This window comes from Gracilinanus agilis, chromosome 5 (genome assembly GCF_016433145.1).
Source record: "Gracilinanus agilis isolate LMUSP501 chromosome 5, AgileGrace, whole genome shotgun sequence".
NCBI classification, from domain to species: Eukaryota; Metazoa; Chordata; class Mammalia; order Didelphimorphia; family Didelphidae; genus Gracilinanus; species Gracilinanus agilis.
This window is the reverse complement of record NC_058134.1, coordinates 217,495,367-217,521,168: the sequence shown is the minus strand read 5'-3', so window position 1 is coordinate 217,521,168 and position 25,802 is coordinate 217,495,367. Positions and strand designations below refer to the sequence as shown.

Here is a 25,802-nt window from a genome sequence, read left to right as displayed (position 1 = left end):
AGGTTGTGATAGGACAGAAATTATAAATTTAGTTTTTTGCCTTCTCCTTATGTACCTTCCCTCCAACATCAAGGCCTCCCACCAGAGAAGATCACAACTAGACCTGATCTTCATGATGATCCCCAACCCTGTCTCCCGACTGAGCAGCTATTTGATGGATTTCTTCCAGTGTGTGGATGTTAGTCTTAAAATCTTGTACCTTCCTTCTGAACCTCAGAAGTAACTGAGGGTCTACATTTTAAATATTATAAATCTAGAGCTGGAAGTAACCTTAGAGGGCATCTAGTCAAATCCTCTCATTTTAGAGGTGACAAAACTGAGACAGAGTAAATGGTCGAGTAAATGGCCACAGTCACACAGAATCACAAAATCTCAGAGTAGAAGGGACCACTTAGTCTAACCTATACCTAAACAAGAATCCCCTCAACAGCCTGCCTGACAAGTGATCACAAATCCCAAGATCATATAGGTAGTAACAGGAATAATACCATAAAAATGGTGCTTTAAAGTTTACATAGAAGCATTAGAACCCAACCTTGCTAACATTTCCACTCCTGATCCAGTCTGAGCCCTAAAGCCATTTCTAAAGATAATAATCAGTATTTATATAGCACTTTAAGTTTTCAAAGTGCCTTTATAAGTATTATCTCATTTGATTCTCACAACTCTAGGAAATAGGTGCTATTATTATCCTCATTTTACAGATGAGAAAATTGAGTCACAATGAGATTATACAACCTGCCCAGGGTCACATAGCCAGTAAGTATATGAGGCTAGATCCAAACTCATCTTCCTGACTCCAAGTCCAAAATTCTAGCCACTACACCATCTAGCTCCCAAGATTCATTCAGTCCTGGACCTTGTAAAACCTTTATATAAATATTAATAGAATGGAAGGGATTGAATTCCCCATCCCTAAAGGAAAACCAGTGGTAAGAAGGTGGACCCAGTGGCTACTGCTCCCTCTGGGGCTGAGTCAGAGGTGGAATTCCTCTGTCTTCTTAACATGGGTGGTTCTTCCATTCAGGGTAGACTACTTCCCCCTAATCTCCCTCCTCACGTTGACAAATAAGATCTCTTTCCCTCCTCTTGAGAGAAGTGAGACACTGCAGGTGAGGAATGAAATGTATGTATGCAGTCAGACACTGCCAGTGTAATGGTTTCTTATGTCAGATAGTAAAAATACCCATTGGAGAATAGTTGAATAAGTTATAGTAGATGGATATTATTGAATGCTATTATGCTGTAAGAAATGATGAAGGAGGGGTTAGCTAGGTGGCTCAGGGAATAGAGAACTAGGCCTGGAGATCCTGGATTCAAATATGATCATAGGCATTTCCTAGCTATATGACCCTGGGCAAGTCATTTAACTCCCATTTCCTTCTGCCTTCAGACCGATATTTAATAAGGCAGAAGGTAATGGGTTTTGTTTTGTTGGGTTTTTTAAGAAATGACAAAGGAAATGGCTTCAAAGAAATGTGGGAAGATTTATATGAACTGACGTATAGTGAAGTAATCAGAACCAGGAGAACAATTTATATAGTAACAATAACATTGTAAAGATCAACAATTTTGAAAGATTTGGGAACTCTGATCAACACAATGATTGCAGAGGACTCTCAATGAAACCTACTACCCATCTCCTGCCAGAGAAGTAATAAGACTCACATTGCACAATGAGACATATATGGTTTTGGACATGGATAATGAGGGGATTTGTTTGCTTGTCTAGGCAAATTTGTTACAAAGATTTTTTTCCTCTTTTTTTTCTTTTAAATTGCAGGTCAGGGGAGGGAAGAGAGAAAATAAATGCTTGTTGACTGAAAAACTGAAAGGTGGAGAGTTACAGGCAGGGAATGAGGCATATTCTGTCAGACACAGTCAATGTATTGGTTTGTTTTGCCTGAGAAGTAGGGAACTACAGGTGAAAAATGAAACATATGTCATCAGACAAGGACAATGTATTGATTTGTTTTGCTTAACTGTCCTATTTTGTATTGGGAGAGGATGCTACAGGATGGTGTGGTTAGGGAGGAGAAAGTGCACTGGGAAATGTCAGCAATGTAAAAGAAAACAGCATCAATAAAATGGGAATGCTTTAATCTCCCCCTCATCCCATCCGGTGACTCCCCAAACACCCCATCAAGCTATCAATTTATCAAGTACCTACCATGTATCAGGCCATGGATTATTCCTCTTCCCAGACCTCCCTTACTATACCTTATTTCTGGTAACATGGATCAGCTTTAACCAGATGGCATCCTATTCATCTCACATTCCAATTCGAACTCATTCCCATTTAGGGACCAAAGAACCAAGCAAAGGGTCTGTATCTCTTGACTCTCCTCTTTTTCCTTACCACCAGACCACATACCCTGCTACAATCATCATAGCACATCACAGCTTGAAGTCCAGAGATGGAAAAGGCATTGGATTGGGAATGAGAAGATGTGGGTGCTAAGCTCTACCCATGTGAGCTGGGCAAATCAATTTCCCTCTATAGGTCTCAATTTTCTTCTCTGTAAAAAAAGAGAGTGAAGTCATATCACCCTCTAAGGTCCCAATGCCTGCTCCAAATCCTAGGACTGATCACTGGAGAAGGGAATAGGACTTGCAATTACATTGGTGGTGTTGTTCTGTCATTTTTCCAGTCATGTCCCCATTTGGAGTTTTCTTGGCAGAGAAATGGAGTGGTTTGTTATTTCCTTCTTCAGCTCATTTTGCAAATAAGGAAACCGAAACAAAGAGGGTGAAAATATTTTCTCAGAATCACATAGTTATTGTGTATCTAAGGCTATATTTGAACTCATGTCCTCCTAACTCCAGGGCCAACACTATCTACTGTACCACCTAGTTGCTTCATTGGTGTAGGGAATTCCCGAATGAGGGAACTCCCTTTACTAATGCAAATCAATAACTCCTCTGCCACTTAGAGTCTTAGGGGGATTGCTATACGTGTCTCGAGATGAGCCCCAGCATACAGAGGTTTTGAGAGAAGGACCCATTCTGTGACACAGCCCTAGTGTCTCATTTTATTCTGCTGGTTCAAAAGGATTTGCTGTCAGCCTGAGGACAGCAGAACCCCAACACGAATCTGAGTGAATAGAGGGGGAGTTATAGAATGTCAGAGTTAAAAGGGACCTCAAAACATGAAATGTCATTGATGGGAGGACCCTCAGAATGCCAGAACTGAGGTGGGGGACCTAAAAATATAGTCGGAGCTAAGATCTCATGAAATGAAGGAAATGGGAGACAACTTAGAAACCATCAAATATGATCCCCTCATTTTTCAGATAAGGAAACTGATGTCCAAAAAGGGACAACCCTGACCCAAGATCCAGCTAGGAGTTTTGCTTTGCCTTCTTTAGATCAATAAGGACCTTCTGCCCCAGGAATATAGAAACGTCTTCTGGCCCCTTTTCCTCAAAGGACTGTCCCTTGTCCCTCACCCTAATTCTAACCCTCTGCTTGACTCATCCTCCATATGCCTGAAGAGAGCCTGGCCCTTTCCACCTCCCAACTCAGTCTTGCCAGGTTCCTTAGCCACCCAACACTTCATTAGGTCTCCTGGAAGAGATGGTATCCCATGAATAAGGGAAATCAGTAGATGCCTTGGATTAGATGATAGTCACTGTCCAAACCCAGATGTCATCCTGAAGGAAGTCAGGAAACCCACTACTGACAATACTTTTGTTCTTCCCCAAGGACCAGAGCGCCCTGAGGATCCCACTGAAGAAGAAAAAGTTGGGCTAGGGATGACCCTCAGATCTTCTATAAGTGATACAGTAACCAAAGTTCTTCCTTGGCCTTTGTTCCAAGAAAGAAATGTCAGGGGTCATTGAGTAGCCTGTTGTGGGCACCAGGAAGTGTCAGGGTAGAGGAGACAATGGAGGGATCGGAACCTGCGGAGAGAAACCAACAAAGAAAAGAATGAGACACTTTCCCACCCTCCAACTTCCTCCTTGAGCCACTATCCAACTGTCTGAAGCCCCCAGGTACTTCCTCCTACCTATACTAGATGAATGCCTGGGGCACTGCCTTGGATGGGCCTCACCAGGACAACCACACTACTTAGGGGGCAAGAATAGCAGAAGATGGATTGCTAGAGGTCAGTATGAAGGGCTATCCTCTCCTATACTTGCTTAACCCTCGTCAATAGAAAGTGGGGCTCTTGTTGCTTCCTTGATGGGGCTTCCTAATTGACATTAAGAGGAGGAAGAAGGGATGGTTCTCTGAGCCAACCTTGGAATAGGTAGAAATATAATTGTATAGGCACCAGAAACCAACACCCTCCCCCAATACACATTTCTTCCACAATAAGGACTACTGTGCATAAGGTAGAAAGAGGCAGACACTTCTTAGTTGTGTGACCCTAGGCATGTCACTTAACCCTCATTGCCTAGCCCTTACCACTCTTCTGATTTGGAATCAATACTCAGTAAGACAGAATGTAAGGATTTTTTTAAAAATAGGGTAGAGGGAGAAAAATTCAGGTTTCAATATAAAGAACTTCCTCATCATCAGAACTGTCCAGCAATCAAATGGGCTACCTTAATAAGTATTGAGTTCTCTGTCATTGGAAGTGTTTGAGTGGAAATGGAATGGAATATTAGGAAGGACATTCCGACTCCAAGATCTACCCAGGATAACCTCAAGGTCCCCTCTAACTCATTCCTATTCTCCCAGTCCTAGGCCTTCCCTATCTCTTTAGCACTATAGTGGCCAGGTGACAGACTAGAATCCACTGAGAGAAAAACAGTCCCAGCCTTGCCCATGCATAGCAACCTCCTCTCTAACCACATCTACCCCTTCTCACCTCCCCCCAACCATGAAGTCACCCCCTCTGGGGTCATCAAAAGAAGACATACCTGGATGGGTCTTCTTGTGGAGAGAAGGGACCATCCAGGTCAATGGCATTAAGTTTCTTCTCAAAGATTCCATAGCTGAGAGTAACCTAAGTGGACAGAAGCCACAAGAAAGGTTCAGGGGAGGAAAGGGACATTGGAGTGGAATCACAGTAAGTAGAAAGAACAATGGCTTTGGCTTTGAAGGACAAAGGTTCAAATCCTGCCTCTCTAGGTTACAACCTGTATAACCTTGGGCAAATCACTTAATCTCTCCAGACCTCAGTTTCCTCATCTGCAAATGAGAGAGTTTGACTAGATAACCAAGAATGTCTCTTTCAGCTCTAAACCTTCAATCCTATGGCTATAGCTACTGAATACCCAGTGCTGCCAAATGGTTCAGCACTGGAAACTGATAGGATTTTATTCCATGAAAATGACACTAAAGAAAATGCATTTCTCTCTTCTTTGCAGATGTGCCCTAAGGACCACAGGTTTTTCCATCTGACTTGCAACAGGAACCTACTTTAGATGTTGTCTCCCTCTACAAGAGTGGGAGCTCCTGGACAGCAGGCACTGTTTTGCCTTTCTATTTGTATTCCAAGCATTCAGCAGGGTGCCTGGCACATCATAAGTGCTTAGTGAATGTCATTTCATTCATTTATTAATCCTATGATGAGATTCAAGCTTGGGACAAAAAAGGTTCTTTGTCATACAACATGGGATCCTGCGACATGGACCATGAGCACAGCCTCTGGAAAATCACAAAGACAAGGGACACAAAGAACAACAGGGAGATGTATGATGGGAGCAGGGCCATGCCATATTACCTGTCATAACTGAAGACTTAAACGAATAAATGTATGATGAGTTTGAGGCAGACTGGTCTTACAGTGAAAATGAGAAGTAAAAAAAAAAGGACAATTTCAATCAATCAGCCAAAAGAAACAAATTAAGAGCCAACTATGCTAGGAACAAGAGATACAAAGACAAAAAAATGAGACAATCCCTGCCTTCCTAGAGTTTATGTTCTCTTGGGAGAGACAACATGTACATATCAATCAAGAAATCCTCGAACATTTAAAGCACCTACTATGTTCCAGAAGCCATAGATACACAAAGAAGGAAACAACCCATACCCTCAATCTATTTATATTCTGGACTATTCAAAGAATCAGAGACAGAGTCCCAGGTATTGAGTGTCTTCTCTGTGGGGGATCATGGAATTAGATGGAAAAAACTGCTTAGAATGAAGGATGAAACACCTACACAAACGAGGGACTACCTTAGAGCATAGAATATGAGAGTTGGGAAAGACTGATTCATTAGAAAGAACTTTGGCTCTAGAATCAAATGACCCATGGTCAAATCCCAACTCTCCCTCTTACTAAGTTGATTTCTGCAAGGTCCTTCTTTGTAAAATGAGGGATTAGACTAAATGGCCTCTAAGCTCCCTTCTAATTCTGCTTTTAATATCCTAAGACCTCCAAACATAGAATATTAAAACTGGGAGGACCTTTTGAGTCCTTTTATTCCAAAATTCTCTTTTTTACAGAGTTAGAGACAGAGACTGAGAGAAGAAATTGACTTACTCAATGTTATATAGTGAATCAGTAGAAGAGGAACCCCTAATGGGACAGAAGAATAGATAGATTTGATACTCTCTGCTCTAGGAACAGCTCTTGGTCCTCCTGTAATTTCAACCAACTGCCAACCATTTCTCATCCCTCCTTTCCCTCCCAAATCACCTGATTTGGAAGCTGGGCAGCCCCAAGAGCCTGTAGGTTCTCCAGGTGGGAATGGAACAGAGGGCTGGGGAGCAGGCGGCGCCCCAGCTTGCACTCAACAATGTAACCCACAGTGCAGTCATCAGGGAGTCGGATCCTAGTGGAGGTACTCAGGAAATTGGGGCCACTGAAAGGAGAAGAACCTTCTTGTCAAGTTACTTAGGACAAGACCCAGAGCAAGCTTAGCTAGCTTTGGCTCTGACCATTCTTCAAAGCCTTCCCTGGTCACCCCTACTTCTTCAAGCATCTCTTATCTCATTTAATCTTTTTTTATAAAACCCTTATCTTCTGTCTTAGAATCAATATTATGTATCAGTTCCAAGGCAAAAGAATGGAAAGGGCTAGGCAATGGGGCTTAAATAACATGCCCAGAGCAAGCTAGGAAGCCAAATTTGAATCCAGGACCTCCCATCTCCCAGCCTGGCACAAAGCCACCTAGCTGCCTTTCTCATTTAATCTTTACAACATCAATAGGCTAAGAACCAGGAAAATTGTGAATTGTACAAAGCAACTAGAAAATATGGAATCTCTTGATCCCAATTTCATGACTCTCTATTGTGCCATCCTACCTTTCCTTCTATGATCCACTCTGACAGCCCACAACATTCATTGGTAGAAAGTCTTATAATCATAGGCAAGGCAATTAGCATTTATCAACAGGTTACTATGCACCAGACCATATGATAAAAACACTGGGTTTACAAAAAAATCAAATGGGTTTGTCATCTGCTTTATTTAGCAGATGAGTAAACTGAGGCCCAGAGAGAAAAAACACAAGGTCCTACAGGTAGACTCATATATCTAGAGCTGGAAAGTAATTTAGAGGTCATCTAGTCTAATCTTTCCATTTCACAGTTGAGAAAACTGAGGCCTCAAGAAAAAAAGATTTGCCCCCAGAGTCACATAGCCACAAAGGTCCTGTGACTCCAGAGAGTCCCCTTTCAAACACCTCCTGCTACAGAAGAAACTCCCTCATGGTCCTAGTACTCAAAGATATCACCTACTTGGGCATATCCAGACCAACCCACCAGCCACCGCCCCCCCCCCCCCAGAGTTCTGCTCACCTGGCCCACGGCACCATCTTCCTGGCCAATTTTCGGTTGATACAGAAACCAGCTCCACCTGTAGCAAACCAGAATTGTACTGGCCTCTAAGGAAGAGAAGAGCAAAGACTGGGGTTGGCTAGAGACTCTGGGGGTCCTAGGACACGGACAAATCCTAGAAATCCCCCCAACCAGAGCAAGCTCCATCATGAGAAGTACCCCAATGGCCTCATCTCCCAGTCTCCTTCAGCACAACAGTGGAAAGAACATTGGATCTGGTGTCAGAAGCCTTGGGTTCAAATCTCATTTCTGACACTAGTTGTGTTATTTTGGACAAATCACTCCCTCTTCTAGATCTCAAGTTCCTCAATTGTACATGACAGAACTGGGCTAGCTGATCTCAGAGGTTCCTTCTAACTCAGACATTTCTATGAGCCTACAAAGGTCATTTCCAAGCCTGAGAACTTAGATCTTCTGAAGTCACTTCTTCTCCATGAAGCCCTCCCTGATACCTCCAGCTTTCCTATCCAGCTACTTTGTGTAGGTTCTCCCCTTAACCCTTGAACAACTTGTCTCCTTGACCTTCCTCTGTTTCTACACCCAGGCAACTCCCATCTGTTGGGAAACTCACTGTCTACATCTTCCCTTCCTATTCTAGATTGGCCAAATGATGAGGGACACCATCAAGTCATATATTCTCATCTGAACTGGGTTACCATTACCATCTAGACATTTCTTGGTGTTTCCCTATCATACTTCCCACAATAACTCTTCCCAATCTTCTATTCCCTACCCCTACCAAACCCTACCATTCCCTCATAACAGATGATCTCACCCACCTTTGTATTGAGAAAATTATGGCCTTCTAATGAGAAACTGATTTCGATTCCCCCTCAATGTCTCTAAAGTTCTCAATTTTCTCACTCATCCTTTCCTCCATCCCACAAGTTTCTTTTTTTAACTCTTACCTTCCATTTCAGAATTGATACCAAGTATTGGTTCCAAGGCAGAACAGTAAGGAATAGGCAATCGTATGCCCAGGGTCACACATCTAAGAAGTGCCTGAGACCAGATTTGAACCCAGGACCTCCATCTCCAGGCCTGGTTCTCTATCGACTGAGCCACCTAGCTCCCCTCTTCCCACAAGTTTTAAGATGAGGTGATCATCTCTTTTGCCAGGCCTAATGATTCCACTTGTATCCTCCATCTGACCATCTCAGATTCTGGCTATGACACTTCATATCTGTGTGATTTGGAGCAAGTCACATACCATTTCTGGGCCTCAGTTTCCTCACCTATAAAGTGAGAGGGTTAGCCCAGAAGATCTCTAAAATCCATTCCAGCTCTGAATCTCTCATCATATATTCTCCCCCTTGCCCTTGCTCCATCAATCATCCCCTCCCTCTCAGGCATCTTTAATCTAGCCTTCCTTGGCTCCTTTCCGCAGAGCCTATAAATATATTCAGGGCTTCCCCAAACTAAAAAAGGGAAAAAAATAAGCTTCCTTGACCTTGACCATCTGCTTAATAAATGCTTTGTCATTCCTTCATTCTCTCCTCCCCTTCCTCGCCAAAATCCTAGAAAGAACCGTCAACACTAGCTGCTTCCATGGACTTCCTCACCACCCACTCATTCCTCCAACCTTTGCAGTCTGGCTTCCATCCCCACCCATCAACAACAGCTGCTCTCTCCAGAATCATTAGTGACTTCCTGATTGCCAAATCGAACAACTCTTCAGCTGTCTTGACCTCACACAATCTGCCTAGGGCCCTTGACACTCTCTTTTTTTTTGTCCCTGACCTTGACCTCCATCTCCATCTCCTCTCTTTGTGTCTCAGCACCACATTTGCCCAACTCTTCTCCTTCTGACCCCATCTTCTTTGTCCGTTAGACACGTCACTTTGACTCTAACTTGCAGGAAGACTTTGGGTAATAATAAGAGTAAATACATTTCCTCCCCCTAGATATCCTTGAGAATTAAAGTCATAAACTATGCTGAATCCAGAGTATCATCACAGACACAACTGTTGCCCCTAGTTGCCCAGATACAATATTGATCCATAAAACTTCCAATGATTTTTATAGATGCCACATGCCAAAGTCTACTAATCTCTAGCCTACATGGGATGAAAAGCTTTCAAAATATAGAGAGCTAGAGGAGGAAAATTTAAGCATGTTGGGGCAGAAGGAATGCCTTGTCCCAAAATTGTCCCAAGGATGTCCCATCAAGAGCTACAAAGGATGAACTTCTATCCCAGCACATGAATCTCTCTCTAAAAATCAATCATTTGGGAAGAGCTAGGTGGCTCAGCAGATTGAGAGCCAGGCCTACAGATGGGAGGTCCTGGGTTCAGCTCTGACCTCAGACATTTCCTAGATGTGTGACCATGGACAAGTCACTTAGTCCCCATTGCCTAGCCCTGACTGCTCTTCTGCCTTAGAACCAATACACAGTACTGATTCTAAGATTCTAAGGGTTTAAAACAAATCAATCATTTTGCTCACCAATCATCCACAAAACATTAAATAGGAATGGGGATTAGATCTGTGACTTCATTGATATAGGGAAATTGCAGGTGAGAAAATTCCCTCTACCAAAGCAAGCTGGCACCTTCTCTGCCATATGAAGCTTTAGAGCCCTTGTGGGTTCAGTGACTTGCCTGGAATCGCACAATCATCTGTGAATCAGAGGTGAAACTGAACCTTGCGTCTTCCTGGCTTCTTAATCAGCTCTCTGTCTACTAGGCTACATTCGACATTAGACAAACCAGGGTATCAATTTGTCCCAAGACAATTTCTATCTGAACATCATGAAAATAAGATGAAAATAAAATTAGAATAATGGGAGTAACTTGCATGTCTATAACACTATAACAAAGTCTTTTACACAGAAGAGCAATTATTAATAATCTTTTACAGTTGAGAAAACTGAGGCTCAGAGGGGGGTAAGACTTAGCTAAGGCAAGGGAAGAGAATAAGCATTTCTATAGCACCTACTATTGCCAGACACTATGCAATTCTCATTTAATCCTCCCCACAACCCTTCAAGGTAGGTACTATTATTTATCACCATTTTACAGCTGAGGAAACTGAGGCAACAGAGGTTACGTGATTTGCCTGGGATCATGCAGCTAATAAGATTCTGAGGCCAGAGTGGAACTCAGATCTTCCTGACTCCAGGTCTGGCATTCTATCCACTGTCACCAGCTGCCCCAGAAAGGCACTTCCCCAGGGTCCTAGTGAAGGAAGTGAAAGTCTGGGGTAAGATATGAACCCAAGTTTTTCTGACTCCAAATCTATTCTCTAATCATTGTGCTATTATCATGGCGCCATGATGGGCAAATCACTTCCTGCCTCTAGACCTCATTTACCTTATATGAAAAGTTAGGATCAGAGCTCTGGAGCTAGAAAAGATCTCAGAGGACATCTAATCAACCTTCTGTCTATAGAGAGAAAACTGAGCCTCATGGAGATGAGGGGACCTGCCCAAAGTCATACTGGTAACATGAACCAGAAACACTTGAACTCAAATCCTCTGATCCTAGAGTTAGTGTTCACTATACTGTATGATGCCTTTGGTCTCTAAGCCCCCTTTCCTCTCTCCACCCTCCAATGAGCTGAGCCTGTGATCTATATCTCTGCTTCCCCTTCTTTCCTCCCCCAAGAACACCTAGCCAACATAGTGAGGAAGGAGCCGCACTAACCGTCTGGTTGTTGGACATTGGTTCTGAAGCCTTGATGGGCCTGTTCAGACTCGGTTTCCCAATGTATACATCCCAGGTGGGCGAGAAGGAGGACAGGAGTGTCAGCAGGGCCTCTGGGTTCAGGTAATTGTCATCATCCAAGTGGCAGAACCAACTGGGGAAACAGAGAGAGACGCAATCTCTCAGGCAGACTCTTAGGGCAGAATCTGGAACCCAAAGTCCTTCCGGCCCCAACCCTGATAGGAAAAGCCACCAAGATAGTGATAGAACCTCTTAAATGGGATGAAAGGAATGATAACTGAGAATCAAGGGAAGGGACTAGCTAGCTAGTCAACAGTTTATCTGAAAAAGATCTGGGGGTGGGGGGCTTAATGGACCAAGAGCTTCATATGGGTCAGCAGCATGGCATGGTAGCAAAAAAAAAACTAATTTGATATGGGTCCCCACAGAGCACCAACCAGTAACCCAAATTCCCTTTTATCATGTCCAAATTCCTGGCCCCCTCGATTTTAGAGAGAAAGAAAAACTGAATCTGAGAGACTAAAGTGTCTTGGACAGAATGACAGCTTCTATCTAAGGGAGAATAGAGCTCAGGTCTTCCTGAGTCCAAGGCCAGCACTCTCTCCACAGTAGCCCCTAGGTGTGTGGTATTGTTGGAAAGAAGGATGCGAAGATCTACGTTTGAATTCAGGGTCTGATACTTTCCGGTTGTGAACTTAAGAAAGTCACTGAAGTTCTCTATGCCTCAGTTTCCCCTGGCCAAATGAAAATAATGGCATTAAAAGTACCACAGGGCTGTTTCAAGGAAAGTACTATTCTTTCTGATGAATTAATAATATTCCCTTTCCCAGATTTCCCTTTCCTAAGAGTGTCTCTTCTAATGAGAATGTGAGCTCTCTGAAAGCAAGAGCTGTCTCCCTTTCTTCTGTATCCCCCGCCCTTAACATGGGGCTTGGCCCAAAGTAAGGGCTTAATAAATGCTTTCCCAGCCCATTCCATTCCACTCCCTCAGTGTGGAGGCTCCCAGCCAACAGTTAAGAGGAAAGCCGTCTAATTAAATGAATTCAAACTGAGCTGTGAATAATCAATGACAGCCAGAAATTAGAAATAGAAATCTCCTATCTCCAAGATCATTTTCATGTTAAAAGAAATTGTGCTCATCCTTCAAGACCCAGCTTAGGAGCCCCCTCCCCTACAAAGCACTCCCTGACCACGCAGGCCACAGGGAACTCTCCCCTCCCTGTGCATGGATTGCTAATGCTAGAAACACAGAATGCTAGAATGTCAGAGCCGAAAGGAAACTTCAGTCAACCTAGGCAAACCCCACCAGGTTATAGGTAATGGAAGAGTGAACCATTTTTTAAATTGATCTCAATAGCTATTTTTTATTATTATCTTAATAACTGTTAGCTTGCATTCATAAAGTACCTGCTACGTGCCTGGCACTGTGCTAAACCCTTTTTATAAATATTATCTCATTTGATCCTTACAAAAATCTTGGCAGTTATTATCCCTGTTTTCTAGTTGAGGAAACCAAGGCAAATAGAAATTAAGTGATTTGCCCATGTTCACATGGATAGTGTCTGAGGCAGGATTTGAACTCAGATTTTCCTGACTCTGATCCAGTTGCTTCCCCAGCAAGCCTGTGCTAGAAATTTTTACCTCCTCTTTCAGAAGTCAAAATTGTTTCTATTATAACACACACCTTCCTAGTTCTTTCCTTCCTTCATCAAAGTTGTGCAAAACACTGACTCAGGCACTGGTGAAGATATTAAGACAAAGAATACTTGATCCCTTAAGAAGCTTAGGATCAGTGGAAACTTAGAACCAGGAAGACCTGGATTCAAAACCTGCCTCAGATGGCTGTGTGACCCTAGGCAAGTCACTTAATAACTCTCAGACTCATCTATAAAATGAGGGGGTTGGAACTACATTTTTTTAAATTCCATTTTATTTTATTTTCTATTCCAAATTACTTCCCTTCCCATCAACTGAGAAGGGGAGAAAAAACCCATTACAAATATGTTATAGTCATCCAAAAGAAATTCTTCAATTAGACAATAGAAAGAAAGAAAGAAAGAAAGAAAGAAAGAAAGAAAGAAAGAAAGAAAGAAAGGAAGGAAGGAAGGAAGGAAGGAAGGAAGGAAGGAAGGAAGGAAGGAAGGAAGGAAGGAAGGAAGGAAGGAAGGAAGGAAGAAAAAGAAAAGAAAAGAAAAGACTCTGTGCTCCTTCTGCACTCTGAGTCTATCAGTTCTCCTTCTGGAGGAGGTTCCTGCATTTCATCATGAGTCCTTTAAAAGCGTGGTTAGTCATTGTGTTGATCTGAGATGCTAAGTCTTTCAAAGCTGATTATAATATTGCTGCTGTCATATAAATTGTTCTCTTGGTTCTGCTCTCTTCGCTTTGCATCAGTTACTACAAGTCTAGCTGTAAGAAGAAACAACACTGGGAGCCTTAAGAACCCTGGAGGACACAACTCACCATGATTCCAGGGGAATGAGAAGAAAGCTGGCTACCCATCTTCTGAGAAAGAGGTGATAGACTCAAGATACATAATGAGACACATGTTTGGGGCATGGCCAAGGTAGCACTTTTTTTTGCCTGACTAGATATATTTATGATGAGGATTTGGTTTTTCTTTTTTTTTTTTTTTTTTTTTTCAGCAAAGGGCAGATGGAAAGGGGAGACAAATCTTTGTTCATCAAAAAAATAAGATTTAACTTAAAAAAGAGGTTGTCGGATCTGATGATCTCTAGAGTGCCTTCTGGCTACAAATCTACAATCCAATTATCTAAGTGTCCACAAAGAAATATAATACTGAGAAAAGGCAACCTGTGTCCTAAGGGAAGGGGTGGCATAAAGGCAGATGAGGAAAGGCTCACGCACCAGGGTAAGGGGGATATGAAGACCAATTCCAGGAGAATTCACTGTTCTCTTAGCTCACCTCAGGTGCTCAGAAGCTTTGGGGTCCCTCAAAAGTGGCCCAGAGACATATCTTCAAGCAGAAGTCTTTTTTTTACCCCTCCCAACAGCTAGTGCTTTCACAACCCCCATCAAATGCACTGGGTAAACATCACTTACACATATTATTTTGTTTTTCTTATTCAGTCATTTTATTTGTGTCTGACTCTTCATGATATTATTTGGGATTTTCTTAGCAAAGATCTAGAGTGGTTTGCTATTTCCTTCTCCAGGTCATTTTATAGCTGAGGAAACTGAGACAGGCATGGTTAAATCACTTGTCCAGGGTCACACAGCTAGCAAGTGTCTGAAGCCACATTTGAACAAAGGTCTTCCTGTCTCAAGACCTAATGCTTTATCTAATGTGCCACCTAGCTGCCACATACATTATATATTTATTCACAGGATTTCTCCCTAATGTAAGCTTCCTGAGGGCAGGGACTAGCTCATTCTTTGTCTTTGCACAGTAGGAATCTAATAAATGTTGTTGCTTGGTTGATAATCAGTGAGCTATCTACTATGCACCAGCCAGGTACACATGCTAGGTAAGACTGGGGATATATAGGTGCCTTGCCCCCAAGAAGTTCCCATTTTTCCGATGGACGCCCACTCAGCCTCAGCTAAAATTCCCATCTTCTAAGAATCCCCAGGGGCCCTGGCCTGGATCCATGACCACACCTACCACATTTGGCACACCACCAAAATCCACTGACCTCAGCCTGCTGGCCAAGAAGGCATCTAACTCAGCAGCCATCTTGCAGGACAAGGCTGGGTGGCTGTGCTCCGCAGAACAGTTTGTAATCACTAGGTGGGACCCTGGAGAGAAGATTGGAGAATCAGCAAAGCAGCATCTCTTGGTCCCTTTGCCCCATACTCCCTTGGCACATAGGTGTCTCCAGTCTAGCATTTCTCAGAATGCAGAGCTCAGGTCTTTAGAGGATGGGATTCAGCCTCTGATCAAAGGGTGGAATGATATTCTGATCCATAGAAAGGCAAGATGGGGAAAGAGTTCAATCTGGCCTGGAATTCATGAATTCATCAGCATGGGGAACTCCCAGTGGGGGAACTCCCTTCTCCTATAGAGATCAACAACTTCTAATTTTCTGGGAGACGAAGAGTTTAGACGACTTGTCTGTGGTCACACCATGAGTTTATGCCAAAAGAACCTGAACCTAGGTCTTCTTGACTCCGAGGCCATCCTTTAAGGAGGTGACTTTAGAACAGGGGATGTCAGAGCTGGATGGGACATTAGAGATTATCTAATGCCATCCTCTCATTTTACCCATCATTAAGTCTGAGGTTTAGAAGGTGACTTTCCCAAGATCCTCTCTCACACGGGTCACTCAGCTGAGGCTCCTTCCAGATTTCCTGGAAGGCAGCTCTTTTAGCCTTTCTGCACTATCCCTCTGCTCCTTAGGGCATTCTGCCTCCCCTCACAACTGCCTGTCAGAGTGGTCACTCCCTTCCTGTATTGAAGGGATATTCAGGTACCAAAGGGCAGTCCACCCCTCCAGACTGTCCCAGAGCAGAAGTGAATAACTCAGCTGTGAAGAGAAAATGAGCTCCCCAGGGGACCTCTCCCCACTTAGGCATTAGTAGGACCATTACAGGCACATCCTGGTCTCTGTGTTGAGATGAAGCTATGAATGTCTGCACAGAGACGGGGGAAAGAAAATGGATTTGTATTTTATACAGCATCTACTATGCCCCAGGCACTGTGCTAAGGTGTTACAAATATCTCATTTAATCCTGACAACTTGGGGAAGCAGGTGATATTATGATTCCCCATTTACAGTTGAGGGAACTGAGGCAAGAGACACTCCCTCCCTACTACCTGCCCCATAAGTACTGTCTCAGATCAAGTCAAGGATGTCCATGTCTCTATCTCAGGGACCCCATGGTCAGGTCAGGAGAGAGTAGAGCATAAAGGAAAAAACAGAGATTTTTAAGGCAGAGGGACTGGGTTCAAATCACACCTTTCAGACACATGACTTGGGCAAAGTCATCTCTGACCTGTAGGTTTATTCATTTGTTAAAAGAAGTACATTGGATGAGATAAACTCTAAAGTCCCATAGCAGTGCTCCATCCTATAGTATGGAAAGGAAACTGGCAAGGGCACATGTTACCTAGTCTCTCCTGGAGGGCGTGGTCTTCTCCATCAGTGAAGATGTAGGTCTAGAAGAAAAAATAAACCAGAGAGGAACAAGAGGTTACTGGGAGCTGGTCACAGACCCTTCTCCAGGTGAGGGGCCAACATTCGTAAAACACTACAAACACATCCTGGCCTCTGAATCTAGATATATCTACATCCTTTTACATAGACTCAGGAGAAGGGAAACCAATAAGCATTTATAAAGCACCTAGTATGTGCCAGGAGCTGCGCTAAGGGCTTTACAGATTTTCCCTTATACAATCCTCATGACAACTCTGGGAGGTAGATGCTATTATGAGCCCCATTTTACAGTTGAGGAAGGAAGGGCAGAAAACAGGTGAATCTGGGCAGCTAGGTGGTTCAGTGGATAGAGGGCCAAGTCTGAATTTGGTAGGACCTGGATTCAAATGTGGCCTCAGATATTTCCTTGCTGTGTGACCCTGAGTAAGTTATTTAATCCTAGTTGCCTAGCCCTAGGAAGGAAGGAAGGAAGAAAGGAAGAAAGGAAGGAAGAAAGGAAGAGAGAAAGAGAGAGGGAGGGAGAAGCAGAGAGGGAGGGAGAGACAGAGACAGAGAGAGAGAGAGAGAACACAGGTAAAGGACTTTACCAAGGTCACACAGTAAGCATCTGAAACTGGATTTAAACTCAGATCTTCCTGACTCCAGGCCCAGCACTTTATCCACTGTGATGCCCCCAGCTGCCTCAAACAGCTGTTATTTATATGAACACATTTACACTTTACACAAAAGCAAGGACTGAACCTGTAATTTCTGTGATATGGAGAACTCCCAGACAAGCAAATTCCCTCTGCCAACAAAGGCTAGCACCTTAGAACCAACCCCAAGAGATGGTAATATAGCCAGAGTTACACAGCCAGTAGGGGGCGAGGCGGTCACAGGGGAGAGAGCACTGGACCTGAAGACATGAATTCAAATCTTGCCTCAGATGCTTACTAGTTGTATGACCCTGGCCAAGTCACATCACCCTTTTTGCCTCAGTTTCCACATATGTAACATGGGGGTGATAATAGCACCCACCTCAAAGGATTGTTGTAAGGACCAAATGAGATGTTATTTAAAACCTGCTTTGAAAACCTCAAGCAATATATAAGTATTAAAGATGATTACATCTGGGTATTACATATGACCCATCTTTTATATGGGTCAGAGCAGGACTGAACCTGGGTCTTCCCAGCTCTCTATCCATAACAGCACCCTGCTTCCCTTACAGAAAGATGCAACTTCTGGATTCTCTCCCCCTCTCTCTCTCCTTTATTCCTCTCTCTTTCTCTGTCTCTCCTCTCTTTCTGTCTCTTTCACTCCTCTATTTCTCTCTCTGTCTCTGTCTCTTGCTTTCTGTCTGTCTCTATCTCTCACACATACACACATACATACATATACACACATTTAGCATTCTATCTCCCACATGTACCCATCCTTTACAGTGTCACACACATGCCCTGAGACACCAGTAGAGACACCTCAGCCCAGCTCCCTCCATCTCTTCAGGGCTGCAGGCTGGGCTTTGGGGTGTGCTCAGCAGGCAGCCTTCCAGCAGGGTCGGCTCCTCTCCTTTTCTTCTCTTCCACAGCTTTGCATTTGATCCCCAGCCCACCCCATTTCTCATCCTCCCACTGATTCCCTGGTTAATTCATTCTAAGTCTGGACCCCTGGGAAATAGATTTGGCTGCAGTTTTATGTATGCTCACACACACACACACACACACACACACACATTCTCTCTCTCTCTCTCTCTCTCTCTCTCTCTCTCTCTCTCTCTCACACACACACACACACACACACACACACACCCCTCCCTCCCTCAGCCCTCCTCCCCAAGAGCTCACAAAGCACCACACAAAGTTCCCCACGCCTTCCTCCTTTGTTCTCTCCTTTCTTGAGGGTCTCTGTAAGCCTTGGCACAGCTCCTCCTCCTTGTTGTGCCTCAGCTTCCTCCAGGGCACAGGATCATAGACGCATAGACTTAACAATAATAGCTGCCATTTATGTAAGACTTCAAGGCTTGCAAAGCACTTTCCATATGTGAGTTCATTTGGCTGAGAGGTGGAGAGTTGTGAAAGTCTCTCCAGTGGAAGAGGGATTAGCCTTGTTTCCTTCCAGATCTAAGTCCCACCATCCCAAATCTTGGAACCTACCTAATGTTCTGATGTGGTCACAGGTTCAGCCCCAGCTTTACCTCCCAGGGGATAGTATCAGGAAGGGAGGGTTTGGATGAGAGCCATTGGACCTGGGTTCAAATCCTAATTCTGATGTTAATTGTTGATGCAACAATGGACCGAAAATCCCTTTCTCTTTCTGACCTACCATTCATTCATTTGTAAAATAAGGGCTTTATAATTATACTTATGATTATAATTATTATAATTATAAACTCCAAGGCCCGTTCCCCCTTCAAATCTATTAACCAATAGAAAGAGAGTTAGGGTATAGCATTGGAGAACCTGGAATCCTGGCTCTGCCAATTCACTGACTCTAGGACCCAGGGGCAAGGCACTTAATCTCTCTGGACCTCAGTTTCTCTGTTTGGAAAATGAGAAAATGGCCTCCAAGGTCCCTTCCCACTCTAAATATATAAATTGATAAACCAGTAGTGCCTGAGAGAGAGACCTGAATTCAAATGCCGACTGCCACTTCCTGACTGGGTAAGGCATTTGCCCTAAGTCTCAGATGTGGTACTGGCTCTCAAGGGTTGCCATAAGGAAAGCGTTCTGCCCCCTTTAACTGGATGTGCAGAAGAATGGCTTGGGGTTGGGTCCAGTGCCCTCGGAGGCCCTTCAAGCCTTCGTTTCTGTGATCTTTGGGAGCTCCCCGGGTCTCAGAGTGAGCAGGAGAAAGGGGAGAGGAGTGGCTGGACCAGAAGGGACTTTGTAAAAATGCCCAACGGCTGCCGGAACAGAGAGAGGAAAGCTGCCACCCAGGGTTCAATAGATTGAAAAGAAACACATCTGTTCCAAAGAAAGGGATCATGGAGATCCCCGCCCACTGGAGCTGCCCCCGCCCAACTCCATCCATCACCACATGGGAGAGGGGGGGCAGTATCAGCAGGGCAAATAAACAAGGATGGGAGCCACCCCTGCCCCCTAGGCACAATGGAGAGGCCCACGCGCCAAGCTGCCACACAATGGCCCCACCTGCCACTCTGTCCACTTAACACCCAAGACTAGGGGTGGGAGAGGACCAGCTTAGAGGAGTTAACCACACCACTCCCCCCCCCCGCCCCCATCGCCATCCCCCAAGCCTGCTGGGAGAGCAGGGACAGGGCTAGAAGACAGACACTCACACGGGACAGACTTCAAAGGCTTCAGAATCCAGGGTGCCCTGGGGCCCACTTTTCTGGATCCAGGAGACCCCAAGACTAATGAATGAATGAATGAATGAATGAATGCTTACTCTATACCAAAGAGCAGGGAAACTCAGGCCTTGGAGGGACCTCCAGCAGCATTGAGCCCATTCCTAATATCTGAGGTTTCCATGGCATTTTCAAGTTTGCAAAACACTTCACATACATTACCTCAATGCTTAGCATAGTGGAAAGAGCCCTAGCTCCAGCGTGAGAGGACCTGGGTTCAAATCTCACCTCTGACACTACCTCTGTGACCTTGACACTACCTCTGTGACCTTGAGCAAGCCCTCTGTAAAATGAGGGGGGTGAACCAGATGGGCTTTGAAGAATCTTCCAGTTCTATAATCCCTATGACCTTTGCGATTTAGGAAAAGTCCCTTGCTATCACTAGGCCTCAGTTTCCTCATTTGTAAAATGAGGGAGGAAGATTAGATGAGTCTCACTAGCCCCAAATCTCTTATCCTGCAATAATCTCGTGACTCTTCCAGCTCCTTCCTTGGCAGGCCTTGTCCTGTGCCCAGTCACTCTTCTATGATGCATGTACTTAGAATCATGGGTGTTAGAGCTAAAAGGGACCTCAGAGGCCATGCAGTCCAGCCCCCTCTTTTTACAGATGAGGATACCGAGGCCCAGGGAGATCAAGTGACCCAAGGTCACCCAGGTAGTATCAGAGGTCATGTTTGAACCCGGCTCCTCTGGACCCAAATGCACTGCCCCTGTGCCATTATGCACACAGCATCTCCTTATCCCACGCCTTTCAGCAACACAGAGTGTCCACCCAGCAGTCTCCCAATGGAAACGACCCCCACAGGAAACTCACACAGGAGGTGACAGCATGCCTCCCTCTGGTCCACCCTGGCCTGGATCCGGAAATACCAGAAGGGGCAGGGGGAAGCAATGGGGGAGGAGTTCCTCCTTACAGGGCCCATTCTCCTCCAGAGCCTTCCCCACCCCTGCCCCAGCACTCACACAGAGAGGGGAAGGGGGAAAGGGGTGGATGGAAAAGGGGGAGTTGGGGCCCCAGGGAAACAGGACAGTCAGAGGCTTGGGAAGGGCCCCTGGATCCTTCCTGCCCCCCTCCAACTGCGAGCCAGCCTTACAGTCTCCCCTGCCCAGAGCCCAGCTCCCACCCTTGTCCTTACAGGAAGCTGTCTGAGTCCCTGGGTCCAGCTGGGTAGACAAGAGGAGAAGGAAAGGGTGGAAGGTCAAGGGGGGGAATGGGAGGGGGGAGCCCAGACTATCAGTCCAGCCCATTCCGGCCTCCAGAAGAACAAGGGCACTGAAGAACAGGAAGTAAGGCAGACCCTCCTGAGCAAAAGTGATGGGATGGGAACCCCAAGACCTGAAGGCAGGTACCAGCAGGAAAAGCAAATCAAGGGTCAGTGAAACAAACAGAATGGGTCAGAGAGAGAAGGAGACAGGGAACACAGGACCAGGGAGGCAGTTAGGACTGCCCGAGAGGAAGGGATCAGAGATGGGGATGGAGTCACAGAGATGCAGAGAGGGAGACAGCCACCGAATCAGACTAGATAAGATCAGGTACAGTGAAGCACTGGGAAAACCCTAAAGAACACCAGCAGGCTGATCTAGAGTCATTAACACAGGAAGGGGAGGAAACTGAGGCAGGCAGAGGAAAAGTATTTCACCCACATTCACTCAGCCAGGAAAGTTCAGAAGCAGGACTGAAGCCCATCCTTCTGATGCCAGGCTCAGGCCTCTTTCCTCCACCATCCCCACATCCAGATTCCTCTGGATCTACAAATGAGAACTAGTTATGAAAACATTCCCAGGGTTATTGTGCTATGGGGCCAGAGAAATGGAGAAAGGCAGGCATGGTCCTAGAACAAGAGGCAGATTGATAACCTGAGAGAGACAGATGGCTAAGGAGAGAAAGTCAGACGGGAAGAAGAGGCAGAGCGAGAAGGAGGGGGGAAGAGAGGGAAGAGGAGAGAGAGAGAGACAGAAAGAGACAGAGACAGAGAGCGCAGAGAGGAGAGGGAAAGAAGGAGGAAGGGAGAGAGGAGAAGGCTCACAGGATGGGCTTTCCAAGGCCGTGTAGTCCAACCCCACTTACTTTAAAGGATAGAATACTAGGCATATAATCAAAAAGATTCAAATTCAAAATCCAGTTTTAGACACTTATGATGGAGTCAGGAAGGCCTGAGTTCACATCTGGCCTCAAATGCTTACTATGTGACCCTGGGCAAGTCACTTATCCTCCATTTGCCTCAGTTTCTCAACTATAAAATGGAGATAAAAATAGCACCTACCTCCCAAGGCTGACATGAGAATCAAATGAGCTAATATTAGTTAAGCACTGCAAACCTTAAAGTGTTCTATAAATGCTAGCTATAATTATTATCATGTCATGTCAACTACTTCAGCCTTAATTTCCTTATCTCTTATATATATGTGCTATATAAATATTAGCTTTTCATAGTATTTTATACATGATGAAACTGACCCCAAGGGAGGGAGCTGGAAGGAACCTCAGAGATCATCTTCTATAACAGAGGAGGCATCTGAGACCCAGATGTGATAGGACTGTCGCAAGGTCTCATGGGAATAAGCTATCAGAGGCCTGATTTAAACCCAGGTTCTCTGAGGTCAGAGCCCAAGTCCAACTCTGCTTCCAGGATAAACTTTCAACTGATTCCCAGAAGAGGTGAACTCAACACACTTTATCATCCCAATTGCCCCCTTCTGGGCACTCTTCAATTTATTGCATAAATCACTTCACTATGTCTCAATTTCCCCAACTAGGAAAATGAGAGTGTTGGATCAGATACCATTAAGGCTTTATTTTTTCAGCTCTAGGTCTATGACTGTCCGAGAGTAGCCTGGGCAAATCACTTTATCTCACTGGGCACTGGGTCTCAGTTTCCCCACCGACAAAATGGAGTTGGACTAGCTGGCCTCTGAGGTCCTTTCCAGCTCTACATCAGGGGCCCCAGGATCCTAGGTTGTTTCTGGAAGGTGCGCCACCCCAGGTTACCCTAGCTGGTTAGGCCATCCTATCTGACTGTGGACTCAGAGCAGTAGCAGGCGCCCTGCAGACACTGAGTCAATGGCCTCTAAAGGGCAAGGAGAAACTAGGTTGCAGAGAAGTAGATTCCCCATCACAAGTTAGACCAAGACCATGCTGGTGTCCAGGAGTGGAATTAGGCCGTCTCACGAGGGCTGTGGACTCCCACCACTGCTCAAGGCCTCCAGACAAAAGCTGAAGGAGCGCTGGTCAGGGAGGCTGTGAAGTTAATTCTTGTTCGGGGCTGGATTAGACAAGACCAACCCCAACCCCCCGGCTTCTCCCAGCTCTGAGATTCTGGGATTCTGCTCTCCTGGCTTTCTATCCATGGCTGGATAATGAATAAGAACTGTCCTCCCCTCCAGGCACAGTGCCAGGCACTGGTGGAGGAGAGACACAAGGCTTTGCCCAGAAAATATAGAATCTCAGAAGACCCAGACCCAGAGTTCAAAGGGCCCCTGGGGCTACCTCATCCAATACCTGGATAAGTAAAGTAGATTCTTGGGGAGGTGCCATGTTCAAGGTCACACTACTAGTATCCAAAATGGGATTTGGAGACAGCTAAGTGGCTCAGTGGATAGAGTGCCAGGCTTGGAGTCAAGAGGATCTGGGTTCAAATCTGGCCTCAGATGCTTCCTAGCTGTATGACTCCAAGAAAGTCACCTAATCCCCATTGCCTAGCCTAAAATTGATACTAAGACAGAAGGTAAAGGTTTTAAAAAAGAAACGAGATTTGAACCCAGGTCCTCTTATTCTGGAATCAAGGCTGTTCCAGGTTGCCTCTTCAATGGTATCCAGACAGGAATTCCTCTTCCATCCCCACAAGCACTTCTCCAGCTTCTCCTCAAAGGCCAACAAGGAGGAGAGCCGGCCATGTCACTTTGGGATGGCTCTAATTCCTGGCCGAGGGTTCTGGTCTCCCTGCACCTTCCCCTCAGGGCTTCCAGCCCCCGACCCCCCCTGGCCACCCCGGCCCCCTCGGGTCACCTGATTCCTTGCCCTGGAGATCCAAGTGTCCAGCAGCAGCTTCAGCCGAGACCCGTGATAGCTCTGGGTAGTCTTGACAGCAATGTAGACCTCCGTGAGGGCCAGAGCCCGCCGCCTGGAGCTCTTCTCCCCAGGGGCTGTCCCACTGAGTCCAGGAGTTCTGTGTCTCACCGAGACGAGCGCCACCCAGAGGAGGGTGACAGAGACCCCAGAGAGCCCGTGGAGGAGGCGAGGCCGCATTGGGTGCTAGGCGGACAGATGGGGGAGCCCCTCTGCCTTTGGGGACCCCAAAGTCCCAAATCAACCCTCTCTCCCCCAAGGAACAGGGATGGAGAACCAACCAGACTCCCAGGACCAGCAGGCATGAGGGTCAAGGTAGGGAGGAGGAGGAGGAGCCAAGGGGGAACTCCCAACCCAGAAGGCCCCCTCAGTTTACTCCAGAGCGCAGAGGAGAGGAGAGCACTAGGGTCCACGCTCCAACACCCCACCTGCTCGATCTGCAGCCAGTGGGCCGGCGGGCAGCCCAGGCTGCCAGGGCCAGCCCCAGCCCCGCCCACTTCTTTTATGTGCTGGGCGGGGTTCCTTGGCCTTCCAGGGAGCCCTGGCAGCTGCTGCCCTTGAGCAGGGGGGGAGGGGGAAGCTGAGGGGGAGGAGGGGAAGCCAGGGACTGGGGGGAGCTTTCCAGGCTTCCTGAGCCCCCCCGAGGGCTCCCCAGTCAACTCTGTCCAAGCCAGGGCACACCCTGCCCTGCAACAAAAGGCTAGTTTCCCAGAAGGCTGCCCAGGAAGGAGCCCTAGAAGGTCCTGTGTTAGAACAGGACTGTGGGTGCTGGTGGGGGGGGGGGGGGAGGACTTGAAAACAGAGAAGGTGAGAATGGGAAGAGAACCCAGAACATGAAATGACAAACTAGAAGGAACCTTAGAATGTGGAATGGCAGCGCTGGGAGGCTCCTTAGAAATAAGCTCGTCCCAGATAGTGTTTTATTAACTTGGAGGCTAAGGCTCAGAGAGGGAGGGAGGCTTAGTTAAGATCACCCAGAAGGGGAACTTCGGAGGGAGGACTAGAACCTAGATCTCTTAATTCCTGGACCTGTGAGTGGCCTTTCCCCTACACGAAGAGAGGACATGGTTCCCTAGCCCAACGGAGCTTACCCTTTGGCTGCAGAAGCAATACAAAACACAGACAAAATATTAAGATGAATAACTCATGGGTAAAATGTTAGGTCCAGGGGGAGCCACAGGATGTTGAGGGTTGAGGGAGGTGCTTCAATTGAGTCTGAGATCTGAGGGTTATCTCCCAGCAGACTCACTCTCTGAAGAGGTTCCATGAGGCCCCCATCTTGGAACCTTCTTCCTCCACCCCGACCCCCACTTGAGATGGGAACCCTCAGAGCTCTGCCATCTCCCCTAACAAAAGGAGCCCGGCACCCAATCTCTGCTTCTCTTGAGATTCCAGGACTCCCAGTTTACAAATCTTCAAGAAAACACCACCACTATGATTAGGGATGGGGCCTCTAAACAATCACCCGAGTAAAAATGTCAATAATATGGAAATAGGTCTAGATCAATGACACATGGGAAACCCCCCAGTGGAATTGCTCATTGGCTATGGGAGGGGAGGGGAAAGAACATGAATCATGGAACCATGGGAAAATAGTCTAAATTAATCAATAAAATTAAAAACAAACCCATCACCACACCATTCCCAAACTTCGCTGAGCAACCTTTTCAGCTAGGAAGATCAACTTTAGGGAGGAGGAAGCAAGCATTCATGCATCTATAATGTGCCAAGTACTGTGCTGAGTATTTTGCAACTATTATCTTATTTGAACCTCACATCAACAACCCTGTGGGGTAGTTACTATTATTATAATCCTTTTACAGAGGAGGAAACTGAGGTAAATAAAAGTTAAGTGACTTGCCTTAGTATCTGAA

The 25,802-nt window shown here is 45.7% G+C and overlaps 1 protein-coding gene across 4 annotated transcripts; it reads right to left on the bottom strand.

Moving 5' to 3' along the window:
* Positions 1-1,533: 1,533 nt before the first annotated feature.
* Positions 1,534-24,340, bottom strand: MFNG (MFNG O-fucosylpeptide 3-beta-N-acetylglucosaminyltransferase). 4 transcript variants are annotated; one of them, XM_044677873.1, is made up of 8 exons: positions 23,869-24,340; positions 16,458-16,515; positions 15,053-15,143; positions 11,379-11,532; positions 7,696-7,781; positions 6,593-6,758; positions 4,869-4,954; positions 1,534-3,902 (listed from the first exon to the last, which is right to left on the bottom strand). In XM_044677873.1, the coding sequence occupies exons 1-8, from the start codon at positions 24,106-24,108 to the stop codon at positions 3,836-3,838; spliced, it is 948 nt and encodes a 315-aa protein (XP_044533808.1). In that variant the 5' UTR covers positions 24,109-24,340; the 3' UTR covers positions 1,534-3,835. The 4 variants fall into 4 exon arrangements, with proteins under 4 accessions (XP_044533808.1, XP_044533807.1, XP_044533809.1 ...); XM_044677872.1 differs by having other exon boundaries at positions 15,053-15,155; positions 16,467-16,515; XM_044677874.1 differs by lacking the exon at positions 16,458-16,515 and having other exon boundaries at positions 15,053-15,155; positions 23,850-24,340.
* Positions 24,341-25,802: the final 1,462 nt, after the last annotated feature.